We start from the raw sequence: 26414 nt of genomic DNA, 5'->3' as shown, positions 1-26414 counted from the left end.
CAGCGGACCCACCATGGAAGCTGAGGGCCTGTGTTCCAGTCCTACCATTGCCGGCCATGAACCGTCAGGACCATTACCCTCACTCACTGTTACAGGCCATGTCTGTTTCTTCTTCTTAACTGGTAGTTGTGGCATTTACTTCATGGCCCTCTCAAGGCTGCTTCAAGGAAAGGATCACATATAGTTTGGGGCATCACAGATCCACTCCACCCAGCCCTACACCCCTGCCTCACATCCCACAGCAAGGCTTCATGAAAATCCACACGAAGACAAGTAACACAGCAGCATAGACAGGGTCAAATGATCCCTTTATTATAGTTCATCCAGTTACCACAGATTGACACATTGGCTCAGGCAGGTCAACTGCCAGCTAGGGAATAGTTTGTGTCTCTCAGAAACAAGGGGCATTGGGCACCAGGAGAATGCAAAAGCAGGTCACTGGCTGGCAACAGACAGGAGGATCCCCAGAACCAACCGGGCCTTCCTCCCACCCCCAAACCAAACCATCCGTGCCCAGCCCCATTTCTCAGCCTGGTTCCCCCCTCATGAAAGTGCATAGTTGCCTGGAGATGCAGCATTCCAGGGCCTGAGCAGTTGGGCCAGACACTGGTAACAGGCTTTCCCAAGTCAGCGCCAGGCATGGAAAGAGGAACGGCAGGGAGGACGGGACACTGACCGGAGGTGACATCCAATAGCTAGTGAACGCTAGGCTGGCAGCTGCTCACAGCCCTCCCTGAACTACCGGAGGACCAGGAGAAAGGGAGCCAGAAGTCTGGGGTCAGGAGGGAAAGGGAGGAAGGGCCTCGCTCCGGGGTCTCAGGATACCAGGGACCATGACAACTGCTCTCCAGAGAGGAAACAGTACGGGAAAGAATCAGCTAAGTCTAAGGGGTCACTAGGAAAGGAACTTTCCAGAGACACTTGGCTTCTCCTACAAGAAGCTGAAGATCAAAGCTCAAGGTGGCCTGAAACCAAGGCAAACCAGCCTGGAATGGCTGAGTGCAGTCTGGTTCTCCAGTCCACCGAGCCCAGGTGAGTTTCTGTTGGAAGGAGTGAGAAACAGGCAACTGCTCCTTGGTAAGGCCTACCCACCTCAGGCCTCACACAGCCGGATCCATGACCAGGCAATGTCTACCCACTGCATGGAAGAGACAGTCCCAGGGACTAAGATCAGTCATGAAGGGGTAGAAGATTCTAACAGAACTTTAAAAAGGCCAGGAACCAAGTCCTATAATTGAATGGAAGAGGAGGGAGGGGCAAAACTCACTAAATGAAAATCTAAAGGCAGAGTCCTCCTTCCCTCCCTGGCCACCAGGAACCCCTATTCAGGACATTGTGCTTGCAGCTTAAACTGGGCCTGGGAGCATCTCCACAGAATCTGTCCTGTAGCCAAGGGCAAGTGGGGCTGGAGAGGTAAGCTACCCTCTCATTGGGCTTCTATTTGACTTCTCTTTTGATCCCTGCCCCCTTCAGACCTGGCTCTCCAAGCTCTATCCTTTCTGCCATACTCAAATAGAACAGCTATTCCTCCCAAGAACCCAATGGTCACTCTGAGATACCTAGAAGCCCTTATGGGCTGGGGCCAGCCACACTTCTCCCAGGTGCCAATAATGAGTTCTATGTCCTCTGTTCCCACAGTGCCCTTACAGTTAACATAGCCCAGCTCCACAGGAAATGCAGAGTGGTTAAAGGAGGATGTGGGGAGGAAAGAAGGGGAGTGGGAGAGGGAAAAGAAGAAGCCTGCCTCTGCAGGCCAGGCTTTCAGAACCAAGGAGAAAGGCCTACATTTCCATTCCCTGGTGTCAAGTACCAAACGGGCTCTCCATCTGCAAGCTGTGTGCCCTTCCACATCAGGGCTGGCTCAGCTCCCATGTCAGCTTCCTTGAACTGGGGATCAGATCAGATCTGGGGACCTGGGCAGTCTTGGAAGCAGACATAACTGAGACACTCAGTATTAGGAAGACAAAGAAAAGCTACCCGCAGAGGAGAAAGATCCTGGGAGAGGCAGCTAGGGAAGAGAGCACAAAGAGTCTAACAGTGAGGACGAAACAAGGGGAGAAAGAGGTTGAGGGGAAGACTACAGGGGCGAGAAACATCCACTCTGTCCCACCCTCCAGAACCTACTCATCACCATGAACGCTAAATACTGTTGCTTCCCAGTGGGACCAAAGGGGGAAATAACTTCGGCTCATAAACCATGCACAGGGTGCCAGACTCTCTGCTAGGCCTCCCCCTGCCCCTTGAGGAGTCCCTGGGCCAGGGTCAGAGGGGGCAGCCGGGTGGACCAGGGAGGGGGGAGCTGGTTTAGTTCTAAACATACATCTAGCACCACAACAAGAGATCGCCACTGCACATTATTTCACGAGGGGACATGGACGCGGCCACTAGTGCACAGGACCACTCCCTGTGCAGCCCACAGCTCTTGAGGTGCCAAGAGCAGGACCCAAAAGGTGGGGCAGGGGATAGACATATACATATACATATATATTTACATATATATATATATATATAACTCTGATTCTTTGTACAAAGTTGGGGAGGAGAAAAGGGAAGGGGGAACCCTGCTTGGTCACCACACAGATGATGTGGCTTGAGCCCCCTGTCCCACTGGCCCCCAGCCCTGCCTCCTAGTGGGCTTGGCCGGCTCACATCTCATTAGAGTATGTGTAGTTGGGAGTGGCAGAATATTGAGTCTGCGGTTGATTCATGGCACCCTGTGCAGCCCCCATGGCTGCATTCTGGGCTGCCTGTTGCACATGTGGGTTCTTCCATGCACCAGTGGTCCATTCCTCCTGAGCTTTGCTGAAACTGCCCCCGCTGCCCCGGTAGAACTTATGAACCTGTAGGAACGAAAGCAGAAGGGTTAGTCAAAGAGGAAAGCAAAGTGTTGTTGCATGCCTACAATTCTCAAAGAGGCAGGAGAATCATGATTCAAGAGGCTGTATAAAATATAATGCTGGGCAGAGGTGGTGCATGCCTTTAATCCCAGCACTCGGGAGGCAGAGGCCAGTCTGGTCTACAAGAGCTAGTTTCAGGACAGGCTCCAAAGCAACACAGAGAAACCCTGTCTCGAATGCCCCCCTCAAATAAATAAATAAATAATAAATAGCAGGATAGTGGCACATGCCTGTAGCCCAAGCAAGCCCCTGGGCTGCAGAGGTGGGACGGTCAGGAGCCCAGGGTTATTCTCCAATACATCTTAAATTTGAGGCCAGCCTGGATTTCATACGCCCCGTCTCAAGAATTAATTAATTAAAACTGGGCATGGTGGTGTGCACCTTTAATCCCCCACAGAGGCAGTGGGATCTCTGAGTTCAAGGGCAACCTGATTTACAAAGTGAATTCCAGGACAGCTAGGGCTACAAAGAAATCCTGTCTCAAAAGGCCAAAAATAAATATATATTTTTTAAATGGGGAAGGCAGCCATTCAGGAAACAGATGGGATTCACTTGTGAAAAATCAGCCCTCACAGTACATCAGAAGACTTTGTGTGTGTGTGTGTGTGTGTGTGTGTGTGTGTGTGTGTGTGTTCATGTGACCTCAGGTGTCAGAGGGCAGCCTCCAGTGTCAGTTCTTGCCTTCCACCTGATTTGAGAGACAAGGTTTCTTGTTTGGTCACTGTATGCATCAGGCTAGCTGGCCGACAATGTCCCATCTCCACTTCCTGTCTTGCCGTGGGAGCGCTGGGATACTGATGCTCACAGAGCCTGGCTCTGCATGGGTTCCTACTATTCACACACAGCTCCTCACAGTGGCACAGCAAGCGTGCTTTACCCACTGAGGTATCTCCCCAGGACCCCACAGGAGGGGGTGGGTGCACTTGCCTGCGTATGTACACGTGGAGAACAGAGGTCAGCTTTGACTATCGTCTTCCACTGTTCTCCACCTCAGGTTTGGAGAATGCCCTCTGTCTCTGACTCTGAAGCTTGCCACTTCAGCTAGACTGACTGACTAGAGACCTGGACTCTGCCCATTTCTGCTCTGCTCCCAGCTCTAGGGTTGCAACCATCTGCCACCATGTCGGGCTGTGGATTCTGGGGAATCTAAACTCAGGTTTTCTTATGCAGTAAGCACTTTACCCACCAGCTCCCTAACCTCCTGAGTCCTTTTTTTCCTTTTTTTTTTTTTTTTCAATTTTAGAGACAGAGTTTCTCTCTATAACACCTCTGGCTGTCCTGGAACTTGCTTTGTAGACCAGACTGGCCTCAAACTCATAGAGATCCGCCTGCTTCTGCCGCCACCACCGCTCAGCACCTGAATCCTCTTGTAACTTGGAGGACGGCTGGTTTCAGATCACAGTCCCCTCCCAAAGCTGCCCCATCGCCTTTGAGGTTTATACATACCATGCTAAGGGCAATGAAGGAAAAGACAGCCACAACTGTAAACATGACCGTGGGAATGAGCATCACCACCGCTGAGCCAATGTTCGTACCGAAGAAGGAGATGGTGGCGATCCAGCCGCTGTAGGAAGAAGCCAGCTGTGGGACTAGGGATGGTAGGAAAAGGGGACCCAGGAGCCATCCCGGGATAATCTCATTGCCACAGGAAGGAGCTATACCACTAGCCACAGAAGGACCCCATTTCTGATTTTCCATAGCCTACCCTTCCAGAGCTCCTGAGCCAGGCTTTTCCTCCCCAGCTTTCGCACAAAGTGTGACTCTCCTTGGCCACCCAGACACCCCTTCCCGTTTCTCCTTCCCCTCCAATCCTATGGTGAACACTACTCCACTATCCCCAAACCCCTCATGCTACCCACAACAAGCCTCTTGGTATCCTTAAAAGCAAATCATCCTAGTACACAGGTAAACAAACAACCCAAATGCTACTCCTACTAGCCCCAGATCAGTCCATTGTCTCTTACCAGACACCCCAGCCTGGAATTCCCACAGCCTGGATGATGCTAATGACCAACTGGGCCATGAAGGTGAAGAAGAAGGCCATGAAGCTGAAGGAGCTGTCTGTCCTGTGGCAGAGAAGATGGTTTGTCACCTGGGCAGAAGCACTGGGCTTCCCTGTGCTCATGAACCCAAAGCTCCTCGGGGGCATAAATGATAAGGCTATTTAAAGGCTTTAAATGAGAGTCTAAATAGGATGTCCTTCATCCATAGATCTCTAAAGGTTCCCATCAGTTATGCCTATGACAAGAAAGGGATGTCCTCATGAAAGGACCACCCATGACACAAGGATCAATGACTCTACTGGCATGGAGACTGGTGGTTCCACTGTGGGAAAAACAAACAGTTCCATTATCGAGGGACTGGAACAGGGATGGATGACTCTATAGAACAGAAAATCTCAGTGGTACTAGTAGAGAGACCTTGTTAGCACCACAACAGGAGCTAATTGGCACATGTTAGTCCTATTGACAAAGAGATTTAAGGCTCCATTGGCACTGAAATGTATATTCTGCAGGCATCGAGACAGCCTTGCTGCTATGTGCAGCCCTAATGACACAAAGACTGAAAATCCCAGTTGGCACTAGGACACTCACTGGCACCAAGACACTAGCCCCATCAACACATAGATAGGTATCCCCTTTGGCACAGTATTGGATGACATCATTGGCACATGAACAGTGTCAGTGGTACGGGTACAAGGATGGACAGCTCCACCAAGAAACCCCATAGGCAAAATCTGACAAGCAGGACAGACTGAAAGGAAACAACAAAGGTCCCACTCCCAACCCTCTCAACCCAGCCTGGAATTCCCAGGAAACCCAAACCCCACCTGACAGTCCCAGTCAAAGGTTAACAAAGAAAACAGCAGACAGAGTTTGGGGGATAGGAGACAGAGAGAAATTGGGGTAGCCACTGAGATCAACACCAACCACTTACTTGAAGGCCTTGTAAATGGGCCGAAACCAGCAGACGTAGGAGCAAGGTGTGAAGAGGATGAGCCAGAGAAAGGCGAGGCCAAAGTTGGTGGCTCCCCCGCCTCCGATCAGCCACGCGAGACAGCCCACCAGGTTCACGGCCAGCGTGACGCTGTTCACTGCAGACCCAGGAGCACATGCACACGCAGAGATAGACACCAGATACACACAGACACCAAAGTCCGTACAAAGATGTGAGTATCCAAACATGGAGGCATACACCGGGATTCCATATAGATTCACAACCAAATGCATAGCAACAACAGACAAGCAGCAAGATACAGACATACACATACAAGTGCAAACATACACACAGATGACCCACAAGTCACACCAATGAATACACAAAGACACACACACACACAGAGGGAGTACAGACTGTAAGAAAGAAAGCTGGGAGCTTGAGTCAACCCTTCCCCAAATCCATCCCAGGAATCTGAGAAATCCCAACAACCAAGAGTCTCTAGAGCAAGAACCCAGAGCTTCTGCCCAGAAAGCCCCCTGGAAGGACTTCAAAGCCTCAGGATCCTGTCCTTATAAGAAAGGCCTCTGGGGTAAGTGTGGAGGGGGCTCTGTGCTAGAACTGAGCTTCACATGCAAGATGCTGAGGTCCATCCCCAAGACTCAGTCCTTGGTCCCCCCAGACCCACTGCAATCACCAACCCCAAGGCAAGAGAGCTATCTTATACATTTTCTTACAAAGTAGGGACATGGAAGCAGGGAAGAAAAAGACATTCTGGAAGCATCTCTTCAAACCACTGGTCCACCTGCCTGGCATGACAATGGATCAGACAACAGTGGCTGGGAGTTCAGTCCTTATCTAATCCATTTCTCTGATTACCATTGTTCTTCCAAGATGTCTTCCTTACCTATCCCGCTTTCCTCTGACCTGCAGGTCTGAGCTGCTGTGTAGTTCCCCAAATATAATTCTAGTCCAGCATCCAAACTAGAAATTCCTCAGTGGTGAGATCCAGACTCCTTTTCCTCTTTCTCACCTCACCTAGAAGATCCTAGGACATCACTGAATCACAGCTGGCTGAGGTCTAAAAGCACTTCATTTTACAGATTAAAAAACAGACATTGGCACTAACATACGCCTAGGTCTTCAGACCCCAGACAAATCCCTTCCTTGAACATCGGGCTGAGTCCCCAAAGACCTGCTGAGTTAACAAAGGAAGATGGGCTCAATCTAGGCCTCAACAGTCAAGCTCCAAAGCTCATCTTCTGAATCTCAAAGCTTAGAGACATTGTTTCAGGACAAAGCACCTGACAGGCACCTAGTAAAGACTTAAGGAGGTATTTTTAGCCCTCAAATCCAGCTTCTGGGCCAGATCATCTCACAAGGCAGAGTTCCAGGAACGTAGGGCCAGGGAGAATGCTCCCCTAAGCCTGACCTGGCCTGCTAACTATGTCACTGGTGCAGCTACACCCATCTCAGTTTACCCCAAAACAAATATGGATACTTCCTGTATATTCCAGATGTTTCCTCCATTCCTGTTCACTGCTTCAAAGTTTCCTAGAGCTTTGTTGTTCTTATTGATTTTGTTTGTTCTTTAAAAACAATGTTGTGTGTGTGTGTGTCTTGTCATAATACATGTGTGGAAGTCAGAAGACAATTTGCAACCCTAACCCTGATTCGGTTCTCTCCTTCCACTGTGTGGCTCTCGGGATCAAATTCAGGTCGTAAGACTTCATGGCAAGCCCTTTATCTGCTCAACTATTCTGTTGGCCTGTATTTGCTTTACACACAGAAAAGACACTACCCATTTTCCTAATGGCTAGCATCACTCTTCCCAGGCCCACTCATCTCTAGCTCACTTGCTCTAGAGTTTGATCACAATTCTCCTTGCTGTCCGGGGATGGACATTCCCTGATTCAGCCACACTTCTCCAGCCAGGAGGCATTTTCTGTCTTTACTCTTCTCCCTGTCCAGTTTAGAGTCTGCAATTCTTTTTTTATTATTGTTGTTGTTGTTTGTTTGATTTTGTTATTGTTGTTCTTCAAGTCAGGGTTTCTCTGTAGCTTTAGAGCCTGTTCTGGAACTCACTCTGTAGACCAGGCTGGCCTCAAACTCACAGAGATCTGCCTGCCTCTGCCTCCTGTGCTGGGATTAAAGGTGTGTGCCCCGTCTACCTGGCTATAGTCTGCAATTCTTTGTTATACTTTCTTCCTTTCATCTTTCCTTTTGAGAAGGTTCTCACTGTATGACCCTGGCTGACTTAGAACTTACTATGCGGACGAGGCTGACCTCGAACTCACAGAGATTCATGTGCTTCTGCCTTCTAAGTGCTGGGATTAAAAGTGTGCAGTGACTATAACACACATCTCTGCCTGAGCTGAGTGTCCCTAAGGAGAAAAGATTGCCATGGGGAAGTCTAGATAGGAACATCAGATGATCCTATGCATGCCCCAGAGATCTTAGCAGCTGGCTTTCGCACCTCCACCTTCTGTTATGAACACAGGCACCCACCTTCCCCCCAAAAAACCCACCCTCAGTCCTTCTCTCTTTATATATTTTTTAATTTTAACCTTTTTTATTATTATTTATGTGTATGGGTGTTCTGCCTGCATATGTATCTGTGTGCCGTATGTGCAGCGCCTGTGAAGGCCAGAAGAAGGCCTGGAACTGGAGTTCCAGACAGTTGTGAGCTTCCATGTAGGTGCTGGGAAGTGAACCCAGGTCCTCTGGAAGAGTAGCTAGTACTCTCAACACTGAGCCATCTCTCCAGTCGTCCCCCCTCTCCTTATTTAATGGGATAAACCATTAAATAAAAAGCCATTAAGGGCAATCTCGTTTTCCTTCCAACATCTATAGGCTATCCGTATCTTTCCAGTTCTTCCTCTTGTCATGTTACAGGACAGGAAACCTTCTCTGCCCACAGGCCAAGTCAGATCCTGGAACAGTCTGTGAGCCTGCCCCTCTGCTACTACTGTCACATGAAGGGCCTGTGGTAAAGATGGTGCTTTTCGTTTACGTTTTAGTGTGTGTGTGTGGTGTATATATATATATATATATATATATATATATATATATATATATGGGTATGTGTGCGGTTTGTCTCTGATTGTGTGCGTGCATGAGTGCATGTGTGTGTGTCTGTGGTGTGTGGTGAGTCTGTGTCTGTGTGTGGCAGTGTGTGTATAGTGTATCCGTGTGTGGTTTGTCTGAGTGTGTCTGTATGTGCACATGTGTGTGTAGTGTCTGTCTCTCCATGTTTGTATCTGAGTGATGTGACTGACTGTATCTGTCTGTGTTGTGTGTGGTGTGTCTGTGTGTGTGTGTGTGTATAGTGTCTCTCCGTGTGTGTATCTGAGTGATGTGACTGACTGACTGTATCTGTCTGTGTTGTGTGTGGTGTGTGTGTGTGTGTGTAGTGTCTCTGTGTGTGTATCTGAGTGATGTGACTGACTGACTGTATCTGTCTGTGTTGTGTGTGGTGTGTCTGTGTGTGTGTGTGTGTGTGTGTGTGTAGTGTCTCTCCGTGTGTGTATCTGAGTGTGTCTGTCTGTGTTGTGTGTGTGTGTTTGTGTTTGCCCTGGTGCACAAAGGACAACTTTCAGGAGCCGTTCTTTCCGGCTACCTTGTTAAGGCAGGGTCTCTCCTGCTTCTGCACTTTATACTCCAAACTCAGTCAGCCTTCCAAGCTTCCGGGGGCTTGTCTCCTGTCTGTGCCTCCCGTCTCACCCTGTACTGGGACTATGGGTATGTGCCACCACACCCAACTTTTTACGTGAGTTCCGGGTATTGAACTCAGGCTGTCAGGCTGGGGCAAGTGTGCTCACTCCACATTCACAACTGAGATCCTGCACCATCCCCAAACAAACAGCATTCTTTACGACCTTCTTGGCACAGCTGAGCGCAGGTCTGAGTCAGGCAGTGTCACCTGTTCAGATGCCCACAGTCACACCGCAGCCTGCCCTCCTCACACATGCCTAAGCAGTGTCTTCTAACTCCCCTGAGCCAAGTCAAGTCCATACACCTCATGATGACACCACCCTGCTAACCTGCCACAGAGCACTGGGAACAGAAACCTCTAAATCCTCATCCTTCGATCCTTAGAGCACTAGAACCCTAGACCACACTGCTACCTGGAGTTGCAGCTATCAGGGAGTCCAACTCTCCTTCTCCACAGAGAACCTACTGTTTGGGAACTAGAGCAGACCAACTGGATTCCATGTACCCTAACTCCCAGCTGAATGCTCTTCTCTTTGAGCAAGACATCAAGAAACATGAGGCTTTAAAGGAAGGATTCTTCTCTAAATCCAGAATCTTGGCAGTCACCACGGGTTCCCTGGAGAAGTACTCCAGCGGGACGGGGTAGAGAGGCAAAAAGAGAAATAGCTCTGCAAAAACAAACACTGCTCTGAGGCTCTGCAAACAAGAGAGAGCAAGGAGGGGAGGAAAGAGAGGCCTCTGGTGAAAGGAACCGAGGCCCAGCTGTGGAGTTGGCCAGTAGGAGGGAGCTTGCCAGGGACCAGCAGCCATGCAGATGCGACAATTGGAAAGCCAGATGCACAAGCAGCCCTCCCCAAAGCCAGCCCCTCTCCCTCATCCCCATAGCACTCACACATCCAGAGGTAGTAGAGGCGCTTGGTCAAGCTGAGATGCTGAGGAGGGATGTCTGCTTCGAAGTCCTGGTAGAAACATGGCTTCAGCGGGATGAATTTGGGCAGCGGTGGGAAGTTGTTCACTTTCTCTGTGGGGGAGATACAGCGCAGGCCATCACCCGGACGTCTCTCCTGGCTTCCCTTCTTGATCCTATAGGTCCTATATGCCCTAGCACGGCTGCCTATAGAGCTATATACTCCTGGCCCTGCGCCCTGGCGGCTTTGCTATCCCCTCCCAACTGTATTTCCTTAATCTGTCAAGATGATCCCTAAGGAATCGAAGATGCTAAAACAGCACCTCTCAAAAGAATACAAAAATAATAAATGCTGTCATCAGTGTGAGGTGCTCGCCACAATAGAGAGCAGGTTCCGTGGCACGGGGAGAGTCTGGAGATGTGCGTCCTGGCCCCTTCTCCACCGTTAGCCATTCAATTCACTGGCCCTCTCCAGACCTCAGCTGCTCAGTGGAGTGGGATCTGGGCTACATGTTAAAGTTCCTTTCAGCTTTGATACCGTGTACCTCTGGGCCTTAAGAAACCGGAGGAAAAAGTCTGAGTACAATGGTAACACCAGGGACAGGTAACACAGAGACAAAGCTGGACGGTAAGAGGGCCATCAAGATGCTCAACTCAGGACCCCAGGCTCAAAATCTGACATAGGACTGGACGGTGCTATGAAGTTCTCAGATGGACAAGCCACACTGGGGGTGAGAGGTAAGAAACCAGGAGACAAGAGTGCATACAAAAAGAACAGGGCTTCCAACAAGGGCCAATTACTTTATGCTTTTCTTCATGTCTACCCCAACATGGCCCACTTCTTACCCGCCATGATGGACCAGCCAGCCCAGTAGTCTGCTCACACCTTTGTCCTGAACTGGAAGGAAAGAAAAACGAGACGGGAATGAGGATCAGAACCCCATCTAACGCGGCTCTCTACACTGCGGCTGTGCTTCATGCTCTCTGAGGCATGACAGGCTCCGTTCCCGCTGTGGCACGAGCCCCGATGGAGCAGCTCTTCATCTGCAGGAGCCGCCACAGCATCACCCACATCCTTAGCTATTTCCACCGTGCCAGTCAGTTTTAAAGGCTAACTCGTCACAATCTAGAATCACCTGGGAAGACAGGTCAATTGAGAAGCTGCCTCGATCAAGTTGGTACGGGCATGTCTGGGGGGGACTGTATTGAATGTTAATTAACATGGGAAGACTCAGAACACTGCTGAAGGCACCATTCCCTGAACAGGTGATCCTGGGCTTGTAAGTGAAGAACACTCGCTGAACATAAGCTAAGAACCAAGCGGCACCGCTATGCTTCCTTCTCTCTGCTCCTATGGATGGGATGTAACTAGCTGTTGAAGATCCTGCCTGACTTCCACCCAGGGATGGACCTGGAACTATAGGCATCACAAACTCTTCCCTCCCTTAAGTCACTTTTGGCCCGTGTATTTTGTTTTGAAACAGGGTCTCTGTATGCAGCCCCAGCTGGCCTGGTACCTATGTGCACTAGGCTGGTCTTGAACTCACAGAGATCCACCTGCCTCTGCCTCCTGAATACTGAAACTAAAGGCAAGTGCCACCAAACCCCAGCTGATCAGGGTGTTTTAATAACAGCAAGAGAAATGAAACTAGATCCACCTTTTGCCTCAAGGCACAAAGTCTATCCTCAGAAAACCCCACCCAGGGCTAGTGAGGTAACTCAGCTGGGTAAAAGCCAAGCGCTCTGATGACTAGTTAAATCCCTGGAATCCACAATGGAAGAAGAGAAACTTGTCCATTGATCACATGTGGCACACACAATAATAAGGAGGTAAACAAACAGAAAGAAAGCTCACAGAAGGTAGGAAAGAGCATCCCATTCTCTCACCCTCACAGGCGAAGCTGACCTCCTTCCTGTTATAAGCTCACATATTAGAATTTCATTACCTGCCAGGTACCAAGGAAAGAGACAGAGCAAGGCAGATACAGCCTGTGCCCTGCACACGAAGCAGTCTGGAGCCCCTGCAGGTGGTCACACAAGGGAAACAAGCCTGCAGGGCAGCCCCAGCACTTGGAGGTTAATCCAAGGATAATCACAGGTTCAAGGTCAACCTGGGCCACTGGGATTCCTAAGATTATTTAAGAGCCGACTTACTAGGGACCTGGAGGGAGGATGTGTGGAATAAAAAGAAGGAAGCAATCAGGCAGACCCGCGGCCACTTAGACCACTGGGCAAATGATAATGGCTCTCAACCAGAAGCATGTGTGAGAAGAGGTTCAGGGGCCAGGAAGACTAGCTGTGTCATGGGCACGGTGGGAAGATTGCCAGGCAGGGCTTCGTGCTGTCATTTGGAGCACACAGGGTCAGAAATTCAGCAGAACTTTCGCTGGCACATACATTAAGTCATCACTGATGACATAAGGCCATTGAAGCCACTGTGCAATCACCTACTAGAACAGCATCCTTAGTAGACCCATATGTGAGCAAGATCAGAAAATGGTCAAAGGCAATGACAATGTGCCATTTTCAAAACTTGGCTGACATTTATCTAAAGTTCCATTTGTTTTGTTTTCAAGCAAAACTAATCTACGATGTTAAAAGTGAGGACACAGGGCTGGGCAAGACGACTCAGTGAGGCCAGGTGGTGGCAGTGCATGCCTGTAATCCCAGCACTCAGGATGCAGAGGCAGGAGGATCTGTGAGTTCGAGGACAGCCTGGTCTACAGAGCGAGTTCCAGGACAGTCAGGGCTACACAGAGAAACCCTGTCCCAAGGAAGCAAAAAGAAAAAGTTAGAGGGAAATACAAGTAATGTCAACAGTGGATTACAAAACACAGAGTGAAACAGTGTGCGTGCTTTATGTCATCTCGGCACTCAAGACGCTGAGACAGGAAGAGCACAAGGTGAAAGCCAGCGTGGGATGCAGCCTTAGAGAGGAAGAGATGAAGGGACCTGGGATAGAGCTCAGTGGGAGGTCACATGATTAGACTGTGCAAGGCTTGGGCAGGCAAGATGGCTGAGTGGGTAAAGAGCCTGAGCCCAAGTCTATGATCTGAGGTCAGTCCCTGAGTCACACACGGTAGGAGAGAACCAGCTTCCCCAGCTCGACCTCTAACTGCCACAAGTACTCCACGAGGCTCGCATGCCTATGTGCCTACACACACTAAATAAATGTAGAACTTTTAAAAGGGGGGTTGGAAGATGGCTCAGTGGTTAAGAACACTGGGTTCTCTTCTTGCAGAAAACCCAGGTTTGGTTCCCAGCACAGACATCACAGCTCAAAACTGTAATTCCAGTGTCTAGGGACTCAGTGTCCTCTTCTCACCTCCGTAGGCACCAGGCAGACACCTGGCACACAGTACACATACATAGATGGAGGTGAATCATCTAGATCCATAGACTGAAACTAAATCTTTCTTTAAAATAAATAGAATAAGCCAGGCGGTAGTGGCACACGCCTTTAATCCCAGCACTTGGGAGGCAGAGGCAGGCAGATCTCTGTGAGTTCGAGACCAGCCTGGTCTACAAGAGCTAGTTCCAGGACAGGCCCCAAAACCACAGAGAAACCCTGTCTCTAAAAACAAAACAAAACAAATAAATAAATAAAATAGACTAGAATGCACAAGGCCCTGGGTCTAATCATCAGCACCTAAGCACAGTGTATGGGGAGAGGACAAGGCAAAGTCCAATTCTTTTCTTAAGGTGTGCTATTTTATGTGTCTGAGTGTCTTGCCTGAATGTATGTCTGTGCACCATGAAGAGGGCATTGGATCCTCTGGGACTGGAGTTATGGATGGTTGTGAGCTGCCCTGCGGATGCTGGGAATCAAACCCAGGACCTCTGGAAAGAACAGCCAGCACTGTTACCACTGAGTCACTGCAAAGTTCTTTTGATAAAGTGGAAGGGATGACAGATCCTTAAAAATCGCCATTTTGAGGCTAGAGATACCACTCAGTGGCTTTCTGTGCAAACACGAGTGACCTGAATGTGAATCCCCGGTACCTAAATAAAAAACTGGATGTGACCACATGCACCTGTAACCCATTGCTGTTGACATCAGAGACTAAAGGATTGTCAGGGCTTGCTGCCTGCCTCGCCCAAAACAGCAACCTCCGGGTGGGAAATCTTGTCCTCCTGTGACGGAGCAGGACACCTGACATTCATCTCTGACCTCTGCAGGAACTTACATGAGTGCGCAGAGGTGCATACACACACACACACACACACACACACACACACACACACACACACACACACCAATATAGCACACATACACACAAATCTCCACTCTGCAAGGGGCACAGGTAGGATTACTTGGCTACCAAAACCACCATGTGAAGGTTGCTATGGAAAAGCAATAGTGTGAGTGTCACATTTCAGGCTGGTTATGAATCTTGAGAGAAAGTATTCCTAAACGAAAGAATAAGGCAGACCAAATGATCAAACTTAGCATTCATGATAACAGAATAAAAAGGCAATGTGTGCACAGAACTCTTCTGTGTAATGGTGCTGCCAAAAAATATTTAATCTGAAAGTAAGCATGAGTCAAGCATGGTTGAGCATGCCTATAGTCCCAGCAATAGAGACAGAAGCAGCAGGATCAGGAGTTCAAGACCAACCTGAACTACCAAAGGCCTCACAAAGGGGAGGACGGTTATTAAAAAAAGAAAAACAACTGTTCACAAAAAGACAGCTTCCTTATGTGTTTATATATACACATACACACACACGATACTGAGTTAAATTCACAAAAGCAGAAAAAAATAAAGGTAATAATCAATGGAGGAGGAAGAACCTAAAAGGGGAAGTTTGGGGCAGGGGGACCCTAGTGTAAGTAGGTAGGCCTGAGCCATGAACTCAGTAGGTGGGAAAAGTAGACGCAGGCAGGTGTGGGGCACTGGACTAGAGCAGGAGTCAACCTCCTGCTCCCTGGGACACTGTACAGAAGGACAAGCCGGAATGAGAGGAAGGAGCCAAGAGCAGGGCACTCAGCGCATGGGCAATGACAACACCACCTAAGTGCTCTGTGACAGTAAACACAGAGCTGTGGAGACAAAGCACCTCCCTGGTACCTGCCGGTGGTGCCAACAAGGGCTCCACAGAGGAAGCAAGAGCAGATCTGAACAGGCAAAGGTCAAATAGGAGTTAGCTGGGCAAAATGCATAAAGGAAACAGAGGAGGCCAAAGGAGCAATGCATGCATCCCCATTCAAGGAATACAGAGGCAGACTGAGCAGAAAGCTTGAAGAGGAAGGAGAAAAGGAAGGGCAAGAGGGTTACAAGGGGCTAGAGAGACTGCCCAGTGGTTAAGAGCGCTTACTGATGCCCTTTGACACGCATACATGCAAACACATACACATAGATAGATAGATAGATAGATAGATAGATAGATAGATAGATAGATAGATAGATAAAATAAAAGCCAGGCAATGGTGTCACATGCTTTTTTTTTTTTTTGGTTTTTTTTTTTTCGAGACAGGGTTTCTCTGTGGCTTTGGAGCCTGTCCTGGAACTAGCTCTGTACCCAGGCTGGCCTCAAACTCACAGAGATCCGCCTGCCTCTGCCTCCCGAGTGCTGGGATTAAAGGCGTGCACCACCACCGCCCGGCACGTCACATGCTTTTAACCCCAGCACTCGGAAGGCAGAGGCAGGCGGAGCTCTGTGAGTTTGAGGCCAGCCTGGTTTATAGAGCGAGTTCCAGGATAGCCAAAGCTACACAAAGAAACCCTGTCTTGATAAGCCAACATAAATAAATAAATGTAAAAGAAAATGAGCTTTAGAAAAAACTTCTAGGGCTGGGGAGATGGCTCAGTGGATGAAGCACCTGCTCGAAAGCCTAAGGACCAGAGTTTAACTCTCAAGCACCCATGTAAATGGCAGGCAGAAGTGGTAGCCGACCTGTTTCCCCAGCTCTCCCACTGCAGAGAAGGGGATCTTCAGAGCAGGGCGGCTATGAGAATAGCCACATAAGGACGCTCTGAGTTCAAGCAAAAGACACATGGAGTGAAGAGCAATCCTGATGCCAACCTCTGCCTCCGCATGCACATATATGTGTTCCCACACCGGATACACAGATACACAAACAGACACATATACATATCAAAAATTAATAATGATAACAACAGTAATACTTTGAGCTGGGCATAGTGGTGTAGGCCTGTAATCCCAGGATTTTGGGGGGCTCAGGCAGGAGGACTGCCATTATTTCCAGCCCAGCCTGGAAGACATATTAAGATTCTGTCTTCCCTACCCTTCCAAAACAATAAAAATAAAAATCTTGAAGCTAGAAAGATGGCTTTGTGGATAAAGTATTTGTCACACAGGCATAAGGAAAAGAGTTTGGGTCCCCAGCACGCATGCAGAAGCAGCTTGGATGAGGGGACATGCATTTAATTCCAGAGCTGGAGGCAGTGACAGGTTATCCTCAGGGCAAGCTGGCTAACTGCCCTAGCCAAATTGGCAAGACCCTGCCTTAAGTAGAGAGGAAATGAGAAGGACACCTGACATCAACCTCCACACACAAGCACACATACATGTGCATCCACACACATGCACATTATAAAAGAAACCTGTCAGGCAGTGGTGGTGCACACCTTTAATCCCAGCACTCGAGAGGCAGAGGGAGGCTGATCTCTGTGAGCTCGAGGCTGAGAAACCCTATCTCAAAAACCAAAAAATGATAGGTAGGTAGGTAGGTAGGTAGGTAGGTAGGTAGGTAGGTAGATAGATAGATAGATAGATAGATAGATAGATAGATAGATAGATAAAAAAGAAACCCTTCACATTGAAAATGCCATAGGGGAGTCGTGCTCACCTCTAACCCCAGTTTTTGGAGGTAGAAGCAGGAGGATGCACGGGCAAGGCCTCTGGCTACATCACTGTGTTTGAGGGCACACTGGGCTCCAGGAGACCCTGTCTTAAAAAAGACAAAATGGAAAAGAAAAAGGCAATATCAGGGCCAGAGAGATGGCTCAGAGGGTAAGGATGCTTGCCACCAGGCCTTTTGATTTCAGTTCAATCCCCCAGAACTACAAGGAGAGAACACACTCCTTCAAGTTGTCTTTGGACCACATGAGCCAAGGCATAAGCACACGCACCAGCCCAAAACACACACACAAATCAGTAACTTTAATTTTTTTTAGATGGAGTCTTACTATATAGCCCTGGCTAGCCTAGAATCACTATGTAGACTAAACTAGTCTTGAACTTGCAGAAATCTGCCTATCTCTGCTTCCTAAGGGTTAAGATTAAGGCATGCACCACCACACTGGGGAATTTTTTTTAATTTTTTTGATAATTTTACATATGAGTACTGTATTTACATTACTCCCCCTTCCTCCATGCCCCCTCATGTTCATGGCTTTTTTTTCTCTAGTATTCTCATACATGTGTATATGTGTACATGTATAATATAAACACAACGGCCTGCTGAGTACATTTACTGTTGTTCATATAGACATGTATTTAGGGCTGACCAAATGATATTAAATAACCAATTAGCTCATTCCTAGGGAATACTGATTCTCCCTCCTAAGAATTTTTTTTTAAAGAACAAAATCAAAGTTTGTAAGGCACATACATATAAACCTTGTGCTTGGGACAAAAAGTTAGAAATCAGGAGTTGAGGCCATCCTAGACTACTATGAGACCTTGTCAAAAAAAAAAAAACATAGCCAAGTTGGAGACAGTGGGCAAAGGTGCTTGCCAAGCAAGCCTGAAAGGCTGAATTCCATCCTCAGACTCCACACAAAGGTAGAAAAAATCTGACTCCACAGGGTTGTCCCCTGACCTCCATATCTACTCATAGATACATCATGTGTATGCACATGTATGCACACACACACACACACACACACACAACTCAAACCTTCCATAATCTACTTCCTCAGCAGCCATTCTTTAAACTGCCCAAGCTTTAGGACTTTCAGTTGTTTCTATTTGCTTTGTGGTACTAGGGATCGAACCCAGGACCTCGCGTATGCTAATCAATGACTCTATTCTTGAGCCAAACTCCTAGCCCCATCCTTTCCCTCATTTTAATGTATACTTATATATACATCACAAAAATGAGATTATACATGCTGGGTCATAATCTAAGTTTTTGAGACAGGGTCTCACTGTGTAATGCTGGTTGGCCCGGAATTCTCATAATCTGACATTTTTTTCTACTCAAAAAATCTTATTTTGTTTGTTTGCAAGTATGTCTATGCATCTTGTGCATGCAATGCCTGTCAAAGCCAGAAGAGGGCATCAGAGTCCCTGGGATGTGGGTTACAGCCAGGTGTGAGCTGTCACGTGGGGGCTGAGAATCAAACCCAGGTCCTCTGGAAAAGTAGTCAGTGTTTTTAATCACTGAGCCACCATTCTCTAGCCCCACTCAACATCTTATAAAAATGTTTCAGCAAAACTCTCCTGAGAACCCTGCACCTAGACGAGGGCATGCACTCCCCTTTCCCTATGTGTTCTTCTCTCAATGATCAGGCTTAGGTTTATATGAAAATCATTTCTTAGCTTTCTTTTGCATGTGTGTGTGTTTGGGTTTTTGTTTTGTTTTGTTTTCAAGACATGGGTATCTTTGTGCAACCCTGGCTGTCCTGGAACTCACTCTGTAGACCAGAAGGGCCTCAAACTCAGATCCACCTGCCTCTGCCTCCTGAGTGCTGGGATCAAAGGTGTGAATACTAAATTTTTTAAAAATATTTATTTATTTATTTATTTGTTTGTTTGTTATGTATACAATATTCTGTCTGTGTGTATGTCTGTAGGCCAGAAGAGGGCACCAGACCTCATTACAGATGGTTGTGAGCCACCATGTGGTTGCCGGGAATTGAACTCAGGACCTTTGGAAGAGCAGGCACACCAAATTTTAAGGCAAAGCTCTTAACCACTGAGCCATCTCTCTAGCCCCTGAATACTAAAATTTTAAAGCCAGATTTGTTGACTTTAATCCCAGTCTCTGTGAGGTAGAGGAAGGGGGTTCAAGGTCATCTTTGGGCTACCATTTGAGTTTGAGGACATCCTAGGTTACAGAAGAGGAGAAGGGGCTGGAGAAATGGCTCAGCAGTTAGAAGCAGGTGCTGCTTTTGCAGAGGACCTGAGTTTGATTCCCAGCATCCACACCAGGAGGCTTAGAACCCTGTGGAACTCCAGATGTACAGAAGTCTGCGTACCTCTGGCCTCCAAAGGCATCTACGCTCACATTCATAGATCATGCACAGATGCACACATATAAGTGAAAAGAATAATATCGGTCTTTCTGTAAGAGGCTCACACCTGTAACCCCAGCACTTGGGAGGGAAACTGAGGCAGGTGGCCCTGAGTTCAAGGCCAGCCTGGACAACAGGAACTAAGGAGCAAGACACTTCCTCAAAAAGAAAAGAAGAGAGACAGAGAAAAAGAGAGAGTGCACAAATAATGCAGAAGCTGGGAATGTGCACAGACCTTTAATTCCAGCAGCTCTCTGAGTTCAAGAACAGCCTGTCTACGTAGTAAGTTCCAGATCAGATGGGGATACATAGAGAATCCCTGCTTCAAAAAGCAAACAACAAAGGAGTAATGCAGAACCCAAGGACCTCGACCCAGTTTCTTCTGACATTGAACACAGCCAAGTGAGCAAAACACCCAAGACTGTCCATACAGACCTCACAGCTGGTTCAACCCATACATAAGCTTCCCGGCCACACTGAGATGATTCTCACTGAAGAGAAACAAAATGTTCCTAAGCCAGGAAAGGAAAGAAGGAAAGAAAGGAAGGAAGGGAAGGAGGGAGGGAGGGAGAGAAAGAGGGGGAGGGAGGGGGAAAAGAGAGAGAGAGAGAAAGAGAGAGAAAGAAGAAAACAGAGGTTTGCCATGATGGCTCAGTGGCTAAAGGCACTTGCCACCAAGCCTGACCACCTGCGTTCCCTGGGACTCAGACAGTAGAAGGAATAAGCTGGTTCCTACAGTTGTCCTCTGACCTCCATATGTATGCTGTAGCACATGCATGTACACACAGTAAGTAAATAAATGAAAAAAAACCTTATTTTAAGCAGACTTATTTAATGTGTTTGGGTGTTTTGCCTGCATGTATGTCTGTGTACCATGTGTGCACAGTGCCTGGGAAGGAGAGTATCAGATCCCCTGGAGCTGGGGTTACAGATAACTGTAAGCCACCAAGTAGGTGCTGGGAACTGATTTGCTGCAGGTATGTATGTTTAACACATGCATGCCTGGTACCTTCCACAGTCAGAAGATGGTACTGGAGCCCCTGGAACTGCACTTACAGAGTGGCTGTGAGCCACTGTGTGGGTGCTGGGAACTGAACCCAGGTTCTCTGGATGAGCAGCCAGTGCTCTTAACTACTAAGCCTCCTCTCCAGCCCCAAGAAAAATATTTTTGAAGAGGGAAAGGAAAAGCTTTCCTATTAATGAGTACAAATCTATCTTAATCTTTTTAATGACCAGCTAACTAGGTCAACAAGCAGTCAGGTGTGACAAGGACAGACCTAACAGTCGGAAGGTCACAGCTTCAAGGAAGCGGAAAGAGTAAAAGTCCTGCTGCCAAGAAACTAGGAATGTACGAGTGAGAAGAAGTAAGCCTAGCAGCTGAAAGGACGGCTCAGTGGTTCAGAGCACATCATGTGGCCCCTAACCTCTAACTCTAGTTCCAGGGGATGTGACACCGCCAACATCCACGGGCACCTGCAGTCACGTGCACATGCCCACATGCAGATACACACACCTCCACATAATCAAAACTAAATCTTAAAAAAACAAAATCCAAGCTTGATGGTGAATGCCTATTGCAACACTTAGGAGGAGGAAGCGGGAGGCCAGCCTGGGCTACAGAACAAGAGCCCATATCAAAAGCAAACAAGACCAGGGCTGGGCTGTAGCTCTTTGTCTGCACAAGGTCCAGAGTTCAATCTCTAACACCCTACAAAATGGGTGTGGTGGAACACACCCGTAATTCTAGTACTTGGGAGGTAGAGGCAAGAGGATCAGTTCCAGGTCGTTGTCAGCTCCACAGTGAGTTACAGGCTATCCTGAGCTACATGAGAACATCCCTATAACCCCCATCTCCTGCAAAAAATGAGGCTGAGTTGAGCCTGGACTACAGCATGAGACCCTGGTTCAAGAAACGAGCAAAACTACAACAGATATGACACTGGGCTAGAGCGCTCTCTTCCAGGTTAGGAATCTTAACTACATCTACCAATCAGGAGAAAGATAGCAAAGAAAGCAGCAGAGAGGCTCAAGATACTGCGGAGGAGGGGAGAAACTGACTGGCAGAGGTACTCCGGGGGACACGAAGGGTCGGTATCCACAGTACCGAGTAGGCTTTTCCACAAGGCTATTCCTTACTAGAATTCAAGAGATGCATGAGGGTGTTGGCGGCTCATGCACTGGGGAGGTAGAGGGCAAGGCCAGCCTGGTCTACAGAGCGAGTTCTAGGGCATCCAGGGCAGAGAAACCCTGTCTTGAAAAACCAAAAGAGAAAGAAAGAGGCATGAAAAAAGCCCAGTGTTGTTGAGCATGTGTATAATCCTCACTTGAAAGGGGAGGAAGGAAGATCAACATGTACAGGACAACAGCCTGGGCTACGTGGTGAGGCCCTGTCTCAAGGAAAACCGAGTGAGAAAAGGAAGAAGAAAGGGCTGGAGATATGATACAGATGTTAAGAGCACTGGCTGCTCTTCCAGAGCTCAATCCCCAGCACCCACATGGCCGCTCGCAACCATTTCTAACTCCAGTTTAGGGGATTCAAGACCCTCTTCTGGCCTCCAAAGGCACCAGGCAAGCAGACAAAACACTCATGTACATAAAATGAAAATAAAATTTTAAGATTCTTATTTTAAAAAAGAACACAAGGATAGGCAGAGGGGCAGGAACATGGGCATAGCTCTGCCTCCCTTAGGACACCCTGATCACTCTCTACCTGAAAAAGAGACTTTGGGAAAACAGTGCAGCTTGGACTATTCCTGCCACGGCACTGACTGCAGAGCAGATGAGAGTGAGGGAAGAGTGTCCAGGCTTCCTAGGTGACACAAGGTGATGACTAAGACAGGACACGCTGCTGGAAGCAGAGTTAGACTGTCCTGGTCTGACGGTCTCCAGAAGTTTCCCTCATTCTGCGTGTAGAATCCAGAACTGGGGCTTCTGGGTAGGGCATGTAGGCAAAACGGCCCAGTGAATGAGGGCATGGAGACCGAGGACACAGACGGGCACTGCTCATGCAGTAGAGAAAACAGAGATGTTAGAAGACAGCGGGTCCCCTGTCCAGCCCTGTGGCCCACAGCGGGTAAGTCCCTGCAGTAAGTGACCCTACGCCAATGATAACAAGACTCGGGCTGGGCTGGAGGAGGCAACCTTCCCTAACAGAACGGGATATGGAATGAGAGCCTGCTCCCACAATAAAGTCCTCCAGAAAAAAACCGAGGAAGACCAGCAGGAAAGGGAGTAAAAACTGAATTAAAGGAGCCTCAAGGGAGGATGCTCCCCTGATTCCGGCTCCAGCCTGACCCTTATCATGGACCCCAAGTTGTTTCTCAAAGGCAAGCTCACCATGACGGAGAAGTCAACAAGCCACATGGGAATAATGCAGGGCAGAAGCCTTGTTTGCCTGCTGAAGGTAAAAGCAGAGTTAAGTTAGGGCTCAGAAGGGTTACAGGAGGCTGAAATCACAGAAATGGGAGTCTGCAGGGTTCGTTGTCCTTAGGACAAAACTACCTTTTTCTTGGGGGAGGGGATGATATAGGCGTGAGGGAATGGGTGATAAAAGATAGAGAAAATGCTGGCTTTTGTAACCAAATTTCTTACATGGAGAAGTAGCAATTTGTTCCTCAAGTGAGAATCCTTTGTAACTGGGGGCATGTTACATTGCTCCCGAAAAATACGGGTTTAATAAGACATCTTATTATCAAATAAAATACCAAATATAATCTGAAATTTGTTTTGTTTTTGTTCTAGTTTGTTTTGACACAGGCTCTTGCTAGGTGGCCCTGGCTGTCCTGAAAGTCACTACTGAGGCCAAACTGGCCCTGAAATTTCAGCAATCCTACCTCAGCCTTCCAGCTGCTGAGATTACAGGGACACATCATTACATCTGACTCCGTGTAAGCTAGACTGTAATTTATTCAGACCCTTAGAGTGACTGCTCCCGCGATAGTAAAAATAAGGTGCCTGGTAGACGGAAGGAAGTCAAGCCTGGCTTCTGGTCCAGCCAGGAGCCTGGGACTACTTAGTTCCAAGCGTTCCCAGCTTGCCAGCAAAGGCCCCTCATCTTCTGGCAAAAGATGGTCATTCTTCTATTTACCCACAGCCTATAGGCAAGATGGAAGCTTTACTTCCTGCTCTACCTCTGACCCCTTTATCCTTGTCTAGAGTCTATCTAATCCATCTGTAGTCCCAAAGCCCCAAAACTGTGAATCACCCCCAGAAAACAGCACCCTCCTGGCCATGCTACCACGCTGATGACGCTGCAATGGCCTCCTACATATCCTGCACCCGGCATTCGAAGCTTTATACCAATCAGCTACAAATACCCCCTCCCCGATAGCCTGTTTCTATACCACAAGCTGTCCAGTTTCTATCACCCAGAATATCATGTCTAGCCACCTCGGTGACCCCCAAACCAGCAGCCCTATCCCCTCGTCTCACACCTCTTCTGGGAAGGCTTCCTAGACATCCCTGCTCTGCAGCCTACTGCAGAAACTCTACAGCAGTCACTGGGGGCTTAGCTCACTCAGCCCGTCTCTCCTTCGTCCCTCTCAGATGGAGGCTATTCTGTGTTGATTACAGAGCCTTGCTCAGGAGCCCGGGGTTAACTTTAAATTTCCCCCAAATCCTCTTGCCTCGGTCTCCCAACTGCTGGGATTACAGGCATGTGCCATCCCACTGAGTTCCATATCATCTGGAGGTTGAGCACAGATGGTAATTTCCTCCACTCCTTAGTATGAAGTTGGTGGGAACAAGTCCTGCAGTAGGGGAGGTCAGGTCCATGGTGGAGAGGAGGTTTCAGATCAGGCCAAAGAGGCCCATATTTAGTACCTCACACTTGGATACCCTCCTAGGGTATGGGAGTGGGAAGATTAATGCCTTCCCCTAGACAGGCTAAGGCCAGCACTTCTGTTAACCCAGCCGCATTATACTTCCTACAGGAAACTTGAGTCCAGACTGACAGCAAGGCAGGAAGCGCAGCCTGGAGAGGAAGTCTGGTGGGGAGGAGGCCGGATAGGCAAAGAGAAGAGGGAAAAGGAGGAACTCGGAGGGTTCTTCTCAAAAAGAACACACCACCTCCTCAAGGGAGGTCACTACTTAGTCCAATTATTTTGTCCCTCAGAAAGGGTTAACAGAAAGATACACAGAGAGGGGAACCAAATTGTTCAGCAGTGACCAGCCAGAGAGAGGGCTAAAGAAACAGCCACACTGGGGCTGGAGAGATGGCTCAGTGGTGAAGATCACTGGCTGCTCTTCCAGAGGACCCAAGTTCGAGTCCCAGTACCCATAAGGCAGTTCATATCACAATCGTCTATAACTCTAGTACTAGGGGCTCCTATGCTGTCTCCTGTCTTCTGAGGGCACTGCATACATACATGCAGGCAAAACACCCATACATATAAAGTAAATACAATTTTTAAAAAAACTTACAAGAAAAAAGAAAGAAAAGCGAGTCGCAAAGCTAATAGAGAGTTCCCCTCCACTTCCTGTAGCCCGTTCATGACATGGTTCTCTCTCAGCAATAGAGAGTTGGCTGCCTGTCTTTCCAAGTTTCCACAGAACCTAAACTAGCAACCCCAAGCAAAATCTCTCTGCCAACCGTGCCTCTGCCAGAACCATTTCCCCTTTCACAGCCCTGACAGTGAAGACATAACGGGTAAAGTACAGGCTGCAAATTTCTCTAGACCACCCCTCCCCCAGACACACCACAGACAGGCTGGGGGGAGCATCTGTTCTTCATTCCCACCCTGGACTTGGCCCATACCACCACATCGAGAAGCCCTCTCTTGATCTGCCTCCTTCCAAACCCCACCTCCAGGTAGTCCTACTGACAGCTCATGCCTCTCCTCTCTGTCTCCTGCCCAGGCCTTTGCTGAGCTCCTCAAGCTGGGACAAGGCGCAGGTTTAAGAGGCCTTGGACAGTCCATTTTCAGTCCTAGTCTTATTGACTCCCCCGGCCTCCAGATCAGGAGAACCCCAAGGCAAGGAAAGAGATTGGTTCTTACACGTCTCCCCTCCTTCCTCGTGACCAACTGGTGACAAGGTTGGATGCGCTACATCCAGCACCCCTATCCCACTATCCAAAGCCTAGGTAGTATCCGGGCCCTAGTCAGTGCACCCATCCCCCCCCCCCTCCTCCGAAAATCAGGCTGCTCAGACCCGCGGTACAAAGGTCGGCCGCCCAGAGGTGAGTACAACTTGGGTCCACCTGCAGGCGCCTTTAGTGATACCACGGTCACCCGACCCCAGCTGCCTCCATCCCCGGCCGCATGCGCCATCCCCAAAGGGGGGAAGCCGGTTTCCAGAGAATGCCAGGTGGAACTGGGGGTTGTGGAGAAGAGGGCCCAGGCGCCAGCATCCAAGGGTCTGACGTCACCCAAATCCCGGGCTCTCTAAGCGGGGACAGATGAGAAGACTGGGGATGGGCAAGAGGGTTTAGGGCTGCCCCGAACAGGAAGGTCATCTCGACTCCCCACTTCTCCAGCACCTCGGCTTGCCCCCTCAAATGCAAAGGGACACGCTTTGAAGGCAAGAAACCGGAGCCACGGGTGCCCAGCTCGCAGTTTCCCTGCAGAACCCTCCTCGGGTCTCCAGGCCCAGGACTCACCAGCCCCGACCACTCCGCTGCAGAAAAGCAATCGTGTTGCACCGCGCTGAGCTGCGCTGCACCCGGCGATGAGGCGCGGAGCCGGCCGCCAGCGGCTCCCGGATTGGGGGCGGGGAGCGTGCGCGCGCGTCCGAGGCGGGCCCTGCGCGCTCCCG

The 26414-nt window shown here is 48.8% G+C and overlaps 1 protein-coding gene across 1 annotated transcript; it reads right to left on the bottom strand.

Annotated features, from left to right (window-relative positions):
- Window positions 1-289: 289 nt before the first annotated feature.
- On the bottom strand, window positions 290-26414 carry Scamp5 (secretory carrier membrane protein 5). Its single transcript, XM_075965799.1, has 7 exons — window positions 26260-26414; window positions 11302-11353; window positions 10441-10569; window positions 5835-5991; window positions 4862-4963; window positions 4344-4461; window positions 290-2840 (listed from the first exon to the last, which is right to left on the bottom strand). Exons 2-7 carry the CDS (start codon window positions 11306-11308, stop codon window positions 2646-2648), a joined length of 708 nt encoding a protein of 235 aa, XP_075821914.1. The 5' UTR covers window positions 11309-11353; window positions 26260-26414; the 3' UTR covers window positions 290-2645.

This window comes from Microtus pennsylvanicus, chromosome 3, assembly GCF_037038515.1.
Source record: "Microtus pennsylvanicus isolate mMicPen1 chromosome 3, mMicPen1.hap1, whole genome shotgun sequence".
NCBI classification, from domain to species: domain Eukaryota; kingdom Metazoa; phylum Chordata; class Mammalia; order Rodentia; family Cricetidae; genus Microtus; species Microtus pennsylvanicus.
The sequence above is the reverse complement of the archived record's forward strand: the minus strand, read 5'-3'. Positions and strand labels throughout refer to the sequence as shown.